The sequence below is a fragment of the Anneissia japonica genome, unplaced genomic scaffold (genome assembly GCF_011630105.1).
Source record: "Anneissia japonica isolate Jap-2015-1 unplaced genomic scaffold, ASM1163010v1 scaffold652_len952628_cov199, whole genome shotgun sequence".
Lineage (NCBI taxonomy): Eukaryota > Metazoa > Echinodermata > Crinoidea > Comatulida > Comatulidae > Anneissia > Anneissia japonica.
Genome location: NW_022757608.1, coordinates 646969 through 663368, shown reverse-complemented (window position 1 = coordinate 663368; position 16400 = coordinate 646969). Strand labels below are relative to the sequence as shown.

The window sequence follows — 16400 nt, the reverse complement described above, 5'->3', positions numbered from 1 at the left end:
TCGGTATCTGCACCTCGGGAAACAAGGAAACTTTCTCCATCTGCTGCGCCTTAGAATCTACCGCGGTCGTCCTTTCACAGAACAGGTCCACGGACGTCGACAGTCTCGTATATATTATATATGGGCATATAACAGGTTTTTTTTGTCAAAGGAAAGTTGATAATCCGCACTTTGTGGATTATTTTTTTCAGTCATACCCAGTTTCTATTGCTTTCTTGACAAAACCCTTCCTTTTCTTCAAGTAAATATTGTAAATACCAGGATGCGCCTCCAATACTTCTATAGCGCCACCTATCACTATCACAACCATGTTTCCTGTGCCATTTTCTTTAAGAAGATAGTCAACACTCTCCCTACTAGCATCACATACACCTTAAAAAGAAAATGATTAATTTTCAATTATAAAAGATTAAGTAGGTACTTGATAATCATGGTGTTAACTAATACCTAATTTAATGCGAAGCACATTCGGCTATGCCTAAACACGTTTAACATTTTAAGCGTGTAACCAAAAGAGGGACAAAGATTGTGTGGAGCTTTGATTTACTCATGGGGGATTTACTGAACATCTGTGACGTTCTTCTAATCTAATTTCTCATATTTTGAGATTTAAGAACACCTTGATAGATAAACTAATGGAATCCATTACTTTCTCATGTTTTGTCGCTGTTTAGAGCTCTTTTAAGGATTGTAATCGCAATGAAACTAGATAGGCCTAGTAAAACCAATATTTCAAACATACCCTTATTCAGATGTCAACTGAAGTGTACTTTCAAAAATTATTTTTACTTCTCGCCATCAATTGGTTGGATTTTCTGTTCAATATTTGTTTGTTAATTTTCATATTTAAAGTATTTTGGTGTAATTGTGTTGTATTTTAATTTTCTGTCTGATAATAGTGTAGATTCCAGGTTTATATACATTTAGGTGTACATTACCTGATAACATTATGTAATCTCTGTATACAGGAAAGAAAAATTGACCTCGCAGTGTCAACAATGTTGATTTAAGACCTGGAAACAGTTTCGAAAATCCGGTTCCCTCTGAAGCAAAGTTTGCGAATGCACCAACTGCAAAAACACCATGCGGATGAAATCCACAAACATAGTTCTTTGAGGGATCCAGATCTACGACTTTGTGTAGTTTCATCGGGAAAAAATCAGCTAAGCCTTTCCATATTGATAAGTTTCTGACAAATTCTGAACGACGGCCGCCTCGTTGGGGTGTTGCACGGTCGTACCATGTCCAAGAGTACAGTAAAATTGGTATCCAGTAGTAGTTTGTGTATAATACAATATAGAAGGTAAGAAAGAGCATTCCGAATCCTAAAAATAGGAATGACATGAACCATTGGAATACACAGAACGTTTGGAGCCGGCGACGGAATGGTATGGCAAGCGGTGCTAACTCTATCCCCAGTAACTTCATTTTGACTGGAACTTAGAATAAATAAAATAAATAATTAATTTTTAAAAAATTAATTTAGATAAAAATAAAACACATTTCGCAATCATTGAGTAAACTATTTGAAAACTAATAAGTACACAAATTATGCAATATCTTCATAAGATATTAATGTAGGATTATTTTTGCGTTGTATTAAACAATACATCAGATTTTGAATAAAGTTTATATTAGTATTCCTTTCGTCGCCTCGAAATGCTTTGGTAATATAAAGACTCAACTATTATCAACTTAGATAAGCAGAAACATAATGTGCATAGGAAGGTCTTCTATTATATTTAAACTTGATGTTTCGATGACCTAATTAAACTCTTCGAAAATTAGTTTTACTTTTATGGGTTATCCTACCCCTATCTTTTCAATTTTGTTTTAAAGATTTCATTTCAATTTTGCGTTGTTTAGTTGAGTATTAGGCTAATAAAATTCCTGTGTTGCCAACAAAAAGCAGTCGGTCTGCCGGCAATAGTTTCATTACCAACAGTTAAATACCTCATACATTATTGTTGGTATTATTTTAGCAAGCTAAAATCCATGGTCAATAATGATGAGGGATGCCTGGAGATTTTTTTTTAAATCTTCTGACGAAACAACATCCAGAAAATAAAACCAACCCTTCAGGTAGCATGCTCGTGACTTCGCCATTTCGCTACCAAGAGCGCCCTGAACGCAGGTTGTCAGATAGGTGCTATCACTTTGAACAAACAAGTCAGAAACAACAATGAAGTCGTTTTGGCATAGGTTCTGTCTAAGTCAAAGAATGTTACGAGTTCCACACTTTGTATACCGACACTACACAAATCACTGCTATGTTAAATTACTATTAAACAATTAAATAAAACATGAAATTAGACAACCTCTGCTTTCATAAACTTTAATGAATGTAGGTAAGTAAGTACCGTACACTAGGGAGGTGGTATAGCCTATAAATTGAACTTACCAATACTACCGTAAGTATCGAAGAAGTGGAACCTAAAATGAGCGCAGCACAGTATACCGGTAACTATCTAAACACCTGTTCTACACCCAGCATCACGCCAACAAAATGTAAGGTAACTTATTTATCAAATCACTATTTCAAAGTGCGGGGGCTATCGTTATCAATCTGAATAACCATATGTTAGGACGATATTATGATAAAAGGACACCATACCATGGACTTCGAACAACAGGAGAGACGGGGCCTAAATTAGTTATTGAACTTTATAGACTAAATCACAATTGATTTAAGTAATAATGTTACACTTTCCATAGCGCAAAATTCCGGATCTTATATGCGCTTAACATTAACTTAAAAAAATAAGAATTAACCCCTCTCAGCAAACGCAATTCTTACATACCTAAAATAAACATACACACACGCTCAACCTTTTCTTGTTGTTTGTATTTGATATAAGAGCCTTATTATTATTATTAATTTTATTTTTATTATTTTTATTTTTATTATTTTTATTATTATATATATATATATATATATATATATATATATATTGCAGTTAATTATTATGCACGCATACATTTAACATATCAATTATTTATCATTTGAGTTAAAATTGTATAAAGTATATATATATATGGTATATCAGTTTACCTTTGTCTAAACTTATTCAAAGCTCATTTTGTCACTCTTTATATATCTTAGAATCCTCGTAAGATTTAGGCCTATTTGGGCTAACTTGTGGTGGCCAGACCAGTTCTTTATTCAAACCCGACTTGACAATGTAGAATCATCCATGAACATATCTTTGCTGTGACTTCGTTTGGGATAGCACTCCAGCTAATGTACAGTGTACACTTTTTCTAATATTACGTTTTCGTCTACTTCTATACAAGTCATAACCCCTTGTTTTTGTTTGTGGTGGATGTTTAAATGAATTAACGATTACTTGCAACATTAAACAAAGAGCTGACAATTTTTTAAAACGTTTTGAAACGCTTTATTTCTTATTCGATCTACACTTTTACATTTAATAGAGCCTAAATTATATTTCCATAATTTTCAATTTTGCACAATTGAAGCAATTTCTATTCGACAACATTTTACATTACTGTTTTCATTGACATGTTTCAGTACACTCGAGTATCTATCCTTCTATTTTCATAGATCTGTGTGATTAAGCTCAATATCCATTACATGTAACATAGGATCGTAGTTGGTTATAACTTCTTTAATACTAAAGAATGGGCCAATTTTTGTGGTACTAAATACAAAAATAAGCTTTGCAGCCAGTGCAATATTTTTATATTATATATCAGCTCTGATATATTAACTGCACATTTTTCTCTATCTAGACCTAATGATGGAAATTAGACACGTCCTGGAAAAATGTACTGCATATAGAGAGCAGAATCATGATTGTGTTTACGAGTGGTGGCGCTGCTCCGTGGCGACTCGCTTGGCAGTTTATTTATTTTATTTTTTTGTCATCTGCCAAGCTATACAATTTTCTGTATTTTTATATGGACAAATAAAGTTTCTTGAATCTTGAATCTTGTTCTGAATTGTAGTCATGCCGATTTATTGAAAGTTTACAGGATTCAATAAATATACGAACCAGGAATAAGGCAATCAAATGGACAGTATCTAGAACGACTGCTGCAATAAGTTTTGCGAAAATGCATGCCATTAGCATTAACTGAAAAGGCTAGGCATACTTTTAGGAATTTAGAAATATTAGTGCATTAATACTAATAATAATAATTATAGTAATAATAATAATAATAATAATAATAATAATAATAAATAATAATAACAATAATAATAAAAATTATAATAATAGTAATAATAATAATAATAGTACAGTAATAATAATAAAATAATATATAATAATAATAATAATAATAATATTAATAATAATAATAATAATAATAATAATAATTAACAGGTTTACAGGCACGTTTGTAAAGTGGCAAAGGTTACCGAATATAAGTACTAGTCAAAGAAGTGCATTATACATATCAAAGTACATTGTAGAATTCACTGGAACTACTTAATTTTCAGTTTTGTTTCACTTGAGATGCCATATTTTGTTTTGTGGTCATTAAATAGTTTCTCAAGCTCAATCTTGTACTTATCATGTACGGCCTTGATATCTGCTTCTGTTGGTTTAGATATTTGTTTAACTGGAATCGGTTTTCCAACTGCAAGACAAAAACAATAAATTTGTATAAGACTTAATTTATGATGTCCGTTAAATATTTTTTTCTATAAAAGTAGCCGGCCCTTCCACCGCAACTACCTCCAAGGGTAACTCTAATAGCCAGTTTCACTTTATGACATATTGGTGTCATTATAAATTCTGTATTATTTTTTGCATATTTTCGGTAATGCAGCTCTTAAATTACTGATTGGCTGTTGTAGTGTAGTAGTCTAATTTACATACACATGAGCCCGCTTTATAGGCTTATTTAAGTACAATATTTTTTAGCCAACATTCGATGTTTTTAGCGTTTAAAAATATTTTCTAGCATTACAATCATACATAAAACATTTTAATAAGGAACTCATAATACCCAAAGTTATTCAGTATTAAGGGGACCTAAAATAATTTCCTTTAATGCCCCTTTTAAAATATAAGTACAGTAAGTTTTATGATCATAGGGCACGTAACGTCCTTTACACATGCGCCCGGTATTAGTTGATTGTACTCTATACTAAGTGCAAACAATACATAACTTAGTGAATGAGAAAGTGAATGGACCTATTGGACCACTTAAAATAGGGAAAAAAATACGTGCTTTGCTGAGCCTTAGAAGAAACTTTAAAATATGTTTACGGTTCATTAAATTTGAAGCTAAAGGCAGAAAACTAGTGCGCTCAAAATTTGTGCCGTGAACTATAAAAGCCGGAATTTTAACACATAAAACACATACCAACAGTATTAATAGGTCTTCTGTAAGGAACTATGCCAAAGATATAGTTAAAGATTCCTCTTCCGTGGAATATTGGTGGCGCAAATCCCATGATTGTTGTTAGGAAGCGCTGTAACTTTCTTAAAAATGACCCTTCTGGATTTTCAACTTGATCATAAATGTCGGTTTCTCCGAAAGAGTAGATGGGAACAAGATTAGCCCTGCAAACATTCAAAATATCAAAGATGCATTGTAAATTCCTCTCTTATAGATTAATTAATCATTTACTGTTTGTTATTAAACGTTTCAACAAACTAATTTGGCTTCATCACGTTCGCTATTTATGGTGTTACTGCAGATACTACTTTTTCTTAAATAGTGATTTGCTCCCGTCCTTACTACAAATGAACTGTGTAGGCCTATTAGAGAAACTAAACACATGAACGAAGGAACATACTGTCATTAGAATGAGAAAGTCAATAGAAGATGGTGATAGTCTAGCGAGTTGCAAATACAAATCACAGAGCTACTAATATTGAGGAAAACTATAATATTTGACAAATAATGACTGTTGTCTCTGTTTATAATGCGAGTCTAATTTCCAATTCCAGTCAGCAGGATTAATCCACAGGTTCTTCTAAGTAAGTGTTTACTTTACCATGGTACTAATATCCAAAGTATCAGTTCTAAATCACTATGTTTGGTTATTATAATTATTATAGTTATTATATTATTATCGTAAAATTTATTTCCGCTCACCCGTGTTCAATAGCTTTTTTCACGAATCCCTTACGTCTTTCCAAGTACAGGCTGTGAGAATTCGGACGAGCCTCAAGTGATTCAATAGCGCCACCAATTACAATGACTGCTGCGTTACCTTTACCTGATTTTCCCAGTATGTAGTCTAGACTTTCACGAGTGACATCGCCTAACGCTATAAATAATTGACATAAATATAAGAAAAATGAGTAAAGATATAAATAAGTATAATGAGATTGAGCATAGAGTAGGTTTGGACTTTGATGGTTAAATTGGTATTGGAGAAGTTTGGATTGGATCGGATGAGACAGGCCCTGAAAATGTGAGATAAAATAAAAGATAGATTATTTTAAAAATGATAAAAATGATAGACATATTTAAAATATGAACACGTTAAGTTGTTAGGTGCAGCATTTAAACAAAATAAATAAATAAATTATAAATTATAGCGCATGCTTTGTGATTTCTCGTGATCCAAACACAAATTAACATTACTAAAAAAAAAATGTCTAATCTATCTCAAACAAATGGTAAGTGACGGTTAATAATTCAATATAATTCGTTGAAGATACTAAAGTATTTTAATTATTATGTCTCACCAAACATTAGCAATATTTCTCGCAAAACAGGAAATATAAAATGTCCCTTCAACGTCAGCAACGTACGCCTGATACCGGGAAAAACTTCACTGAAGTTTGTCCCTTCAGTGGCAAAATTGATCCAGGCACCATGACTCATCACACCATGAGGGTGGTACCCCATCAAGTAATTTTCTGAAGGGTCCAAATCGGCCGTCTTGTGCAGTTTTGTTGGATAAAAATCCGCCATGTAGCGCCACGCAGGCCATTTCATTGCGAACTCCCATCTCCTGCCACCCTCTGTTGAAGACCTCCAGTCATAGTACATCCATGTATAGTAGAGAGCGGATACCCAGAAATAAGAGGTCCACCACAAATAGATGGATATAAAAAGACAAGTGAAGCCACTGAACAGGAAAATTACGCAGTATATAGCTACAACTAAAGTCTCAATGCGCCGGTGTAGAGGAATATTTAGTGGAGCAAACGCTTTCTGACTGTGAAAAAGAACACAAAAACGAAATTAAATTCAATCAACACTATACTCCTTTAAAGGTTAAATATACAGTATATTAAATGGCCCTTATAAATGCTTGAAATCAAACGTCATATATGGTTACACAAACCAATATAAATTGGTTGTTTTTTGTTTATTATACCTTGGTATTCCGTATATTAAATCTATCCATAATATATGATTGTTTTTTTTTATATATAATTGCAATTTATCAAATTACTGTCTTGTGCAATATTAATGGAAAACCAATGTACAATAATTCAATCTTTAAGCTCCAATAGGCGAATTTATTCGCGCGAATTGAAATAGTCGGTTTCCTTCCTGAGCTCTTATAATTGGTTGTCCATTTTTTTCGCTCTGCAAAAAATATAAAAAAACTCCTATAGAAATGTGAATTCGCTTTCGATTCGTGCGAAAGAATTTGGCTGTGGAAAACAGGCCTACTATATTATGCAGATACAATCAAAGGGTAGCTCTATAGTGTACTTAACCTTAAACCTTTGTTAGTCTATACCAGGAACTTCAATGTTCCCTGGTTATACAAACAGTTAATGTTACAGGAAGGGCCAGTCCAATCAGTTTAACCTTGTACCTTTGAGTTCAAAACAATCATGTAAACACAATCACATGGTCTTTGCATAGGCCTAGTATTTAAATGATAAAGCATGTACTGCAATGTAAAATTGTTTTGCAATAGCTCACAGTAATCATATTTTATGAGTGCGCATTACCTTATAATTTCTCTTAACATGAATGATATATTAGAATGAATTATAATACATATACAGCCATAAAAGTATTAGTTATGGTACAACATCCATAACATTTTTAATACAAAATAATTTTCAATCGCTAAACATGTACCGTAAGTGTTGTTTTTTACCTTAACATGAATTACACCAACAAATTATTTTTTGGATGCTGTTCAATGTATTTGTGCAATTTATGTTTGTTGTCAATTTGCATTTAATTGTTATGTATGTTGATAATACCAGTTTAGAAATACATAATACTGTATTTCATGACACTGTGAAAGTTAATCAAGTTGAACATCATTGGCCCAACCCAGAGAGATAAAGAGACATAGAGACTGCTCCCTGGGCCAACCCAACTAAGCCGTGGGTTAACATAAATAGAAAGGGTTATCACGCAAACAGTATACGCACTGTAACCTTGCATTGGTTGCAATGATGATAAAAACAATCAAGCGAAGGGTAATTGAATTGTAATTGACAAGGCAACTAATATACATTTCTGCAAACAAAAACACACCGGTTCTCCATGTACGACTATATTACAACTAGGCCTATCCAACATGTAGTTACAGTGGTTGAATTTGTTGTGTTGTTGGATGCCTGTCTTACAATGCCAGGGTCCTGGGGTCACATCCTGCACCATTTTTTTTTTTGTTCTTTTGAGTATAACATAATATTATACAGAGCTACAATTACATCGTGTACTAAGTTGCGATATTGTTGGATGAGAATAGAATAAATTAACATTCTAAATCTATTACCCAAAATTGGCATTTACATTCCTTTAATATAACGATATTATACTACAGTATATGGAAGCAGTCGGCTCAACTGGTGGTAGTTACTGTGTGTGTGCTGAAACTTGGAGATCTTTAACTAATCTAGGTCACCGGTTCAATTCAATACTATCCAAAATACAAAAACGGTACACTTCACTTACCTGTTATCCGTTTTTATGGTCTCATCTTGTTTCTCCTTAGAAGCCATCTTTTGTAGCATACATGTGTAACGGTTACCCAGTGCTGTCGTAACATGAACTGTCAGCCTAGGAATCATGTGACCTCTGGAGGGGTTATCTTAGAAGTGGGCGTGTATATCAAAAACATGTAATGGGCATTATACCGTATGTTTATGATATATATGTAAGACGGTACACTTTATAGACATTACTACAGACGGGCCATTTTCCTATAACATTTATTGATAGCATTCCATTTTGCGCCTATCGGAGTAGTTTCAGTTCATGAGCAATGCAGTGCATTATATAATTATATAACTGTGGTATGCAAAGAATAATTTAACGTCAAAATACAAATAAGAACCATTTAGACTCGACAAAACTTGTAATCTCGTATATCCTTCTAAGAACGCCGGCCTATAGCAGCTGCACCCTGACGATATATAATGTCATCCAGGGAAGCGCTATTCTTCGTGTAATCATAGGCAAGCTATCCCTAGCAATAATAATGTACACAGACGGTGATTATTATACCAGTCACAATCATATTCAGATTTATTGGATCAGGGAACTGTAGTTAAAAAATCAGTAAGTCATTATTTGGTATATTGGTTCATTTCCTATATAAACCTGTCTCACAAACGCACATCATGAACTTTTGTGAAGATGTGGTCTACTCCGATAAAGCTGGCAAACTAATTATATCAATTATTATAACTTGTTTATTAATAGTAAAAATAATAGTAAAATAAATGTTATTTATGATTTTAAGGAAATATACAAACAGGATTATGTCTGAAAATATAATACTAATTGAATGGGGTAATAATTTGAAGCACACATGCAACAGTATTAAGACTACTATTAGTATTATGGTGAATTCCTAACATTGTTCGCTTCTTTACCAAACAATCTATTGTAGCAAAGCATAAAAATGAAAAGCACAAATTAGAAAGATCTAAATACATAGATATTGCAATAGTATAGTATAATATAGTACAGAAATAATATCTAGAATTATTAAGAATTCTCCTAATAATGAGTGAAGCTAATGTTGTGATTGACAGTCCTATGGTAGGAGCTCTTTCTTAATGTTGGAAATAGAAAACAATTATCTCCTAGCAAGTCAATTCTTTGACATTCATAAAAAAACATTGTCGATATTATCAAAATTCATCACCATTTTCATATTCAGATAAAAATTTACAAACATCAATTCTTTAAATAAAAGAATTATAAACTTTTGAGAGCACTGTTAATTTATGCTTTTTATATAAATTACAAGCTTTTATATATTAATAACTGCTAATCATCATTAATAGTATTTCTTCTTATTGCACCCTACCTTTCAGTTTCAGATACGAGATCAACACTATCGTTCCATTTGGCATAAACATATTATATATTTTGCATGAAGAATTATGTGCAAAATTAAACTTAAAATTATCATTACCTAAACATTCCAAAAGAACGTCTCTCATTGTAAAACAAAATCACCTACATGAAAGTAATTTGCTGTGCAAGACAGCCAGATCAAACATATATTATCAGTTTTTGAAGCAATTTTGAAACTTAAAGTTATGATCAACTGAAATTAAAAAGCATAACAAATTGATAAAGCACCGAATTAAAGCTTTTATAATCACTACTTTGTTCGATTTGATCAATTTTAACATTTAACCTTTAAACCCTACCGAGTCTGGCCAGCTTGTAATTTTTATTTTTTTACGATTAGTCACCTAAAAGCATAAATTGTGATAAAATAACAAATTTTGATTTCATAATTGGTTACTATAGTACCATGTTATGATTGGTTTCTTTGAAAATAATACGGTACTAAAAAAATAATACTTATTTCGAATTTAATGATATGGTGTATTAATATTAATTTTACATGAATACAAAACAGCTCCAAGACATGTGTTTTCTAAATTATGCTCAAACTAGTTAATGACAAATTAAATTCTCTGACGTAGCTTCCATTTATTACACAAATATCGCTAATAGGCATAAAGCTAATTATTCAATTTCTTTTATTAGATTTTTCTGTCAATGTTTGTTTTCATTTACTGAGACACTGTATTTAGAACAATTAAACAATTTCTTACAAAAGGAACATAAACCAATTACCTATTGCATTGTTGTTGCTAAAAAAAACACAACAGAAGCTTTTATTTTTTTTTTATAAAAACGTTAACCGTTTAGCCGCATCAACCCCAAACTTTAGCTTGTGCTCCTCAAAGAGGCTTTCCAGGGCATCCATATATTCTTGGTGAATTCGATCGACCTTTTCGCTCGATGGACTTGTATCTTTCATAATAGGAATTGGCTTTCCAACTGCAATAATGTCAATGTAAAATATAATTAAATTCAATCAAAAATTAAATTAGATATTAGTGGCATATTCTTTAGATAATAATTTTATATTATGTTAATTATAAGCATAACCAATTTATACATGACTACTTTAATTTAAATCTTGAGAGAGAAAGCATTATTCTATTAGGTGTGAACAATAATTTAATACCGGTATAATACATTGTTTATAAAAATCTACTGTTCACATTTTCATTATTCTAAACATACAACATGATTAATATTACTTTAGCAGCGCTGCCTCTATAGTATCAATAATGTTTTTGCAGTAAAGCCGGTTTTCCACTAGGCGAATTTATTCGCGCTAATCAAAGGCCTCGGTTCATGCGCATGCGCATTCACATCACTATCGAAGTTTTTGCGAAGCGAAAAAAAATTGCGCAACCAATCAGAGCTCAGGAAGCGAACCGACGCTTTGATTCGCGCGAATAAATTCGTCTAGTGGAAAGCCAGCTTTAAGGTGATGAAGCTGCGCGTGTAGTATACACCCGATTGCACATCACATACCGTAGCTTTTGATTATCGACTTACCGATCGTGTTAATCGGCTTCCTGTATGGCACAATCCCAAGTGTGTAGTTAAATATACCTCGGCCATGAAATATAGGGGGTGCAAATCCCATAATTTTTGTCATCATGATCTGGAACTTCCTTAATTTTGAACCCTCTGGATTGGGAAGTTGATCATAGATGTCCGTTTCACCAAATGAATACACTGGAACGAGATGAGCCCTTTTTAGGGGAAAGTAAAATTAATCAAACATGAGTCATAAGAAGCCGATGTTGTTCATTATTAGCTGAAATTATTGACCTATATGATTGAATTCTGTATATTTGTAGAAATAGCAGACTTTTTGTTATAATTATCCTAATTAAGTTGGTTTTCAGTAAACGTATAGGCCTATGTAAAATAACCATTTATCGTATACCCTATAATTGGATAGACAATGTAAAGTTTATGTTATAAAAGATCAGTAAATTAATAAAAACTTAATTATTTAAATTTGAGTCTTACGAGAAGATTCAATAAACCTTTTAAATAAAAAAAAAAACCAATTATAATAGATTGATTGAGTGGTTTTAAAACTTAATACCTTTTTTTGAAAAGGTTTCACTATATTTGATGAGGTTTCACTATATTTGATAAGGTATTACATTAGGTATTACTATATTTAGGATTTTAAAAAAGAGAATTTGGTAGAAAGCGGCTAATAAAATTCATATTGAGTTGTGAAACTAGCAGATGTTTGATTTTTATACTTCTTTAATATTGTATTAATTCAGAATGTAAAAAAAAAGTTTTTGGTCATGAAAAATTAAAATAAATTGGTCTACTTTGCAAAAGCTTTAGAGTACGATTTTTTTTTTCAACTTTTAACAAAACTATTCAATTCAGAATGTCAAATTTACTGAACGTTGAATAGATCTAGGGTGTATTTTTCATACATAATAAGATTTTATTTCATGAATTTAATACTTTTTTGCATGCATTTATTTTTTATGTTTAAATGGCAGGTGTTTAGGATCGTGGAATTAATTGATAGAAAGCCAATTTAAGATAGGTATGGAACACGGAAGTATTTTTATGTTATTTTTTATTGTTTCAATGTGGTCCAGTTGAGTAGTTGCAAAATTTAATTTTTATTTTCTGCTTCTTAATCTTTCTTTTAATCCTATATTGGTTTATATTCTGTCGTCCAAAGAAATGAATACTGGACGTTGTTTATTGTGAGTATTGCATCCTAGCACTGGTACAAATAAGCCAACTTTAATAAGACATTGACTGATATTGTCATTCGATGGATACTGCTTTAGAAATAAGTAAATTTTCAGGTGAGCCAGTAGCAACAACACCATCACTAACATACGGGACAATAATGTAATAAGTTATATTAAATTATACGATATTAAATTAAGCATACCCGTGATAAATAGCTTTCTTAACAAATCCTTTACGTTTTCGCAAAACAAGAGTGTGAGCGTTTGGGTGTGCTTGTAGGGACTCAAGGGCGCCGCCAACGACAATTATAACAGCATTCCCTTTATCACCACACTCCCCTAAAACGTAGTCCACACTTTCACGGCTGACGCTACAAACTGCTGCAATACAAAATATGAACATTTGTTATTTCTTTGGTATAAGACAACTGGAAAGTTGAACACACCTAACAATTTACGTTATGATAAGTTACAGTTTGAGGTACAAAAAGTTTGTTTTTTTTTTAACCATAGATACGTATTTATAACGTAATTTCGCAACTAAATATCATTGCAAAACGTTGCTGCAACGATGTATTAACGTCATTTTTTGACATACTTAACTACAAAGTTTGGAAACTTAATAAAATTTGGTTTGCTGGAAAATGTGTAGTAGTTTGGGACGCATCCATCGTCCTTTTTTAAGCAGTATCATAATTATAAGGATATCCCTAAAACTAGGGCTACAAAATGAAGTTCAATAATTTCACTGTATGACGTCTAATTATGATCATTTACTACAGAGACAGAATCCTAAACAGGCCATATATTTAACGTTTTGGTGCTTAAAAACTGGCACCATCTCTGTCATGTTTGTTTATTTCCATTTTCTGGTAGTTGGATAGCCCTCTAAGTGTAAAAAACACTGCTCTCCCGAGGGACCTTACAATTCATTAAAATCTACAGAAAATAAACTACAGTAAATCTTAATCTATTACCTTTTGAATTTAGATTAAAGAGAGTTTGGTACGATTTTAGTTAAACCTTATCTTGTCGAATAAATTTGGCTGGAGACAATGATAACTTTCTCGCTCTATGGAGACGTACTACAGTATCAATTGAATTGTATTAAGTTACTTTATAAGCATAGGAAATAAATTCATTCTGGATTCAGTAAATTATTTCTGAATTTTCTTTCCTTTATTTAGTGTCATTTTTTTTATAAGTAAATGTTGTTTTTACTTACAGACTTGACAACATTTACTTATACAACATTTACTTATAACGAATTGACACTGGATTAACTAAAGGAAAGAAAATTCACAAATACTTTATAAGCAGTTTTAATTATATAGCTAGCCAATTATTTGTAGATAGACGACATGTATAGATAATAGAGCACTAAAATTCAGGGTCTATCTAGCTTTTCGTGTGACACTGTTAACGGGGGAGGGAGTGTTGGGGGTGCGTTTTGTTTTAATGAGGTTGATTTTACAGTTTTCCTACTCATTTTTGGGGTTTTTTTTGTTTTTCTTAGAAAACTTTAAACAGTTGGAATTTTTTTTAAGACGACGAGATGATGATGACACGACAATAATGAAGATAGTAATAATGTTGATAGCCCCACCATGGTTAGGGCAAGCTGCGGATTTTTTTCCCTTTTTTTTGTAATTAGAGTACCTTTACATGTCTGGAAATGGCACCCTCAGACTTCGAAAAAAAAAGAAAAACCCAAACTTCTGCCACCACTTGTGTATAATAGGCCGACATCATAAGCTGTAATAATTAAATAATAACTGACACTAATTGTCTTTAGTGCAAGCATACTTTTACACATGAAACTTAAATTTTTATTGTGAATTATTGGAAAAAGTATGAGATGTCACAAAAAGAGCTTGAGATTTGGCCTAAAGCGTGAGCTTCACGACAGATAAGTACACTATGACTAATGCAGACTAAAGTGAAGTGAGTCCAAACTGGAATTAATGAGCCACAAAGGGCCCCTGGTAGGGTACAGGGACCAAAAAGACCCGGCAAAAATCAGCTTTGAAGTAGTCGGAAAAAGAAGGGAAGTTTCATGATATCGGCTTCGCGCGTTCGCGTGACGATTTTAATAACTAGGCATAGGGGTCAAGGCATGATTAATTATTATTTTGAAGTTATTAAAAATTTTAAGTTATAATATTTAGTATTAAATATAAAGATAAATATTATCAATTGTTTCTATGCATTGCTTTATTAGATTTTTATAAGGGTACGGGACCTATAAAGATCGGGGCCTCTTGATATCGGGGGCTCAGGTTTAATGAACTGCCGAAACTGTGGTAGTTACGCCACTTCTTGTTTTTAAATCATATTTCAGTTTTTAAGCGCTTGAAGAAGTTCCATATGTTTATGTGGTGGAAGGGTAAACTCAAGGGCATTTTAGCCTACTACGCCATTGGAAACTTCAACATTATGAGCTACTAATTAGTCTGTGTATAATGGGACGACGAATCATTTCAACAAGTAAAAATTTACGACGACTGGAATAGAGAAGTGTTGCTGTATAGATACTATACTTACCTGCTGACATTAGATAATCCCTCCAGAATGGAATTCCGAATTGCCCTGCGAGTGTCAACACAGTTGGTCTGATCCCTGGAAACTTTAAACTGAAGCCATTTGCTTCAGTGGCGAAGCTCATGAATGCTCCAACAGCCATCACGCCGTGTGGATGGAAGCCAAGCAGGTAGTTGTGATTCGGGTCAAGATCCACAGTTTTGTGCAGTCTAGCTGGAAAGTAGTTACTCATGTGACGCCACAGAGAGCCGTGGATCATCCAGTTCCCCCTTCTACCCCCTCGGCTTGGTGTATTCCAGTCGAAATATAACCAAACACAATATAGTAGAGGAAACCAGTAGTAGGAGGTGGTAAACAGGTAAATTGTTAAACTGATAAAGATAATGCCACCAACCACAAATAGGATACAAAATTGTGCAACAGCGAATGTTTCAATGCGTCGATGGAAAGGAATCGAAAGTGGTGCAAATCTTATTCCAAACACGTTCATTTCTCTGTTATAAAATGGGAATAAATGTTTAAAAATAAGATCAATAATGAAATAATAGTAAATTCGAACGGTATCCGAACGTCTTTAGGTTCGAATCCTGATGGGGGCATACGTTTTTCTCAAATATTTATTACCATCCTTAACTATTACCAATGGAAGTGTTTCCCCATTCCAAAGATATTATCATTTGATGTAGTATCAATATAATCCATTGCATATTACCGTACTCAATACGTTAAGCAAAGCGCGTCGTTTATAGAAAACTCCAAGGCTACTTAGCCTCACACTTAGATGAAATGGTAGAGATTTCGCAACAGTGGAAACGCAGCCCCCAACCCCCTTCGTCGGAGAGACACCCCTGTCGGGGAGGCCATCCCCCCCCCCCCCCCCAACCA

General features: G+C 32.9%; 3 protein-coding genes across 5 annotated transcripts in view; all 3 read right to left on the bottom strand.

The window, feature by feature from the left end:
- LOC117124851 (2-acylglycerol O-acyltransferase 2-like) overlaps positions 1–2860 on the bottom strand; it is an 8015-nt gene extending 5155 nt beyond the window's left edge. Inside the window, exons 1-3 of one of the 2 annotated variants that reach the window (XM_033271188.1) lie at positions 2402–2860; positions 939–1439; positions 198–372 (exon numbers count right to left, since the gene is read on the bottom strand). In XM_033271188.1, the coding sequence (XP_033127079.1) occupies positions 198–372; positions 939–1428 (665 nt within the window). In that variant the 5' untranslated portion in view covers positions 1429–1439; positions 2402–2860. Of the gene's footprint in view, positions 1–197; positions 373–938 lie in introns of both variants that reach the window. The other variant, XM_033271189.1, reaches the window with a different exon arrangement.
- Positions 2861–3374: 514 nt separating this feature from the next.
- On the bottom strand, positions 3375–9112 carry LOC117124827 (2-acylglycerol O-acyltransferase 1-like). The gene is made up of 5 exons (XM_033271158.1): positions 8863–9112; positions 6672–7147; positions 6073–6247; positions 5335–5534; positions 3375–4602 (listed from the first exon to the last, which is right to left on the bottom strand). The coding sequence occupies exons 1-5, from the start codon at positions 8976–8978 to the stop codon at positions 4448–4450; spliced, it is 1122 nt and encodes a 373-aa protein (XP_033127049.1). The 5' UTR covers positions 8979–9112; the 3' UTR covers positions 3375–4447.
- Positions 9113–9406: 294 nt separating this feature from the next.
- Positions 9407–16307, bottom strand: LOC117124829 (2-acylglycerol O-acyltransferase 2-A-like). Of its 2 annotated transcripts, none has more exons than XM_033271160.1 (4): positions 15519–16307; positions 13178–13352; positions 11788–11987; positions 9407–11217 (listed from the first exon to the last, which is right to left on the bottom strand). In XM_033271160.1, the coding sequence occupies exons 1-4, from the start codon at positions 16003–16005 to the stop codon at positions 11063–11065; spliced, it is 1017 nt and encodes a 338-aa protein (XP_033127051.1). In that variant the 5' UTR covers positions 16006–16307; the 3' UTR covers positions 9407–11062. The 2 variants fall into 2 exon arrangements, with proteins under 2 accessions (XP_033127051.1, XP_033127050.1); XM_033271159.1 differs by having other exon boundaries at positions 13178–13355; positions 15519–16294.
- Positions 16308–16400: the final 93 nt, after the last annotated feature.

Coding starts and splice junctions, on each gene's coding strand:
- LOC117124827 (XM_033271158.1), bottom strand. CDS start 8,978: ATGATTCCTAGGCTGACAGTTCATGTTACGACAGCACTGGGTAACCGT. Junction 6,248..6,671: donor AGAAATATTGCTAATGTTTG/GTGAGACATAAT, acceptor AATTATTTATAG/CGTTAGGCGATGTCACTCGT. Junction 4,603..5,334: donor AAGACCTATTAATACTGTTG/GTATGTGTTTTA, acceptor TTTGTCTTGCAG/TTGGAAAACCGATTCCAGTT.
- LOC117124829 (XM_033271159.1), bottom strand. CDS start 16,005: ATGAACGTGTTTGGAATAAGATTTGCACCACTTTCGATTCCTTTCCAT. Junction 13,356..15,518: donor GGATTATCTAATGTCAGCAG/GTAAGTATAGTA, acceptor TTTGTATTGCAG/CAGTTTGTAGCGTCAGCCGT. Junction 11,218..11,787: donor GAAGCCGATTAACACGATCG/GTAAGTCGATAA, acceptor ACATTATTGCAG/TTGGAAAGCCAATTCCTATT.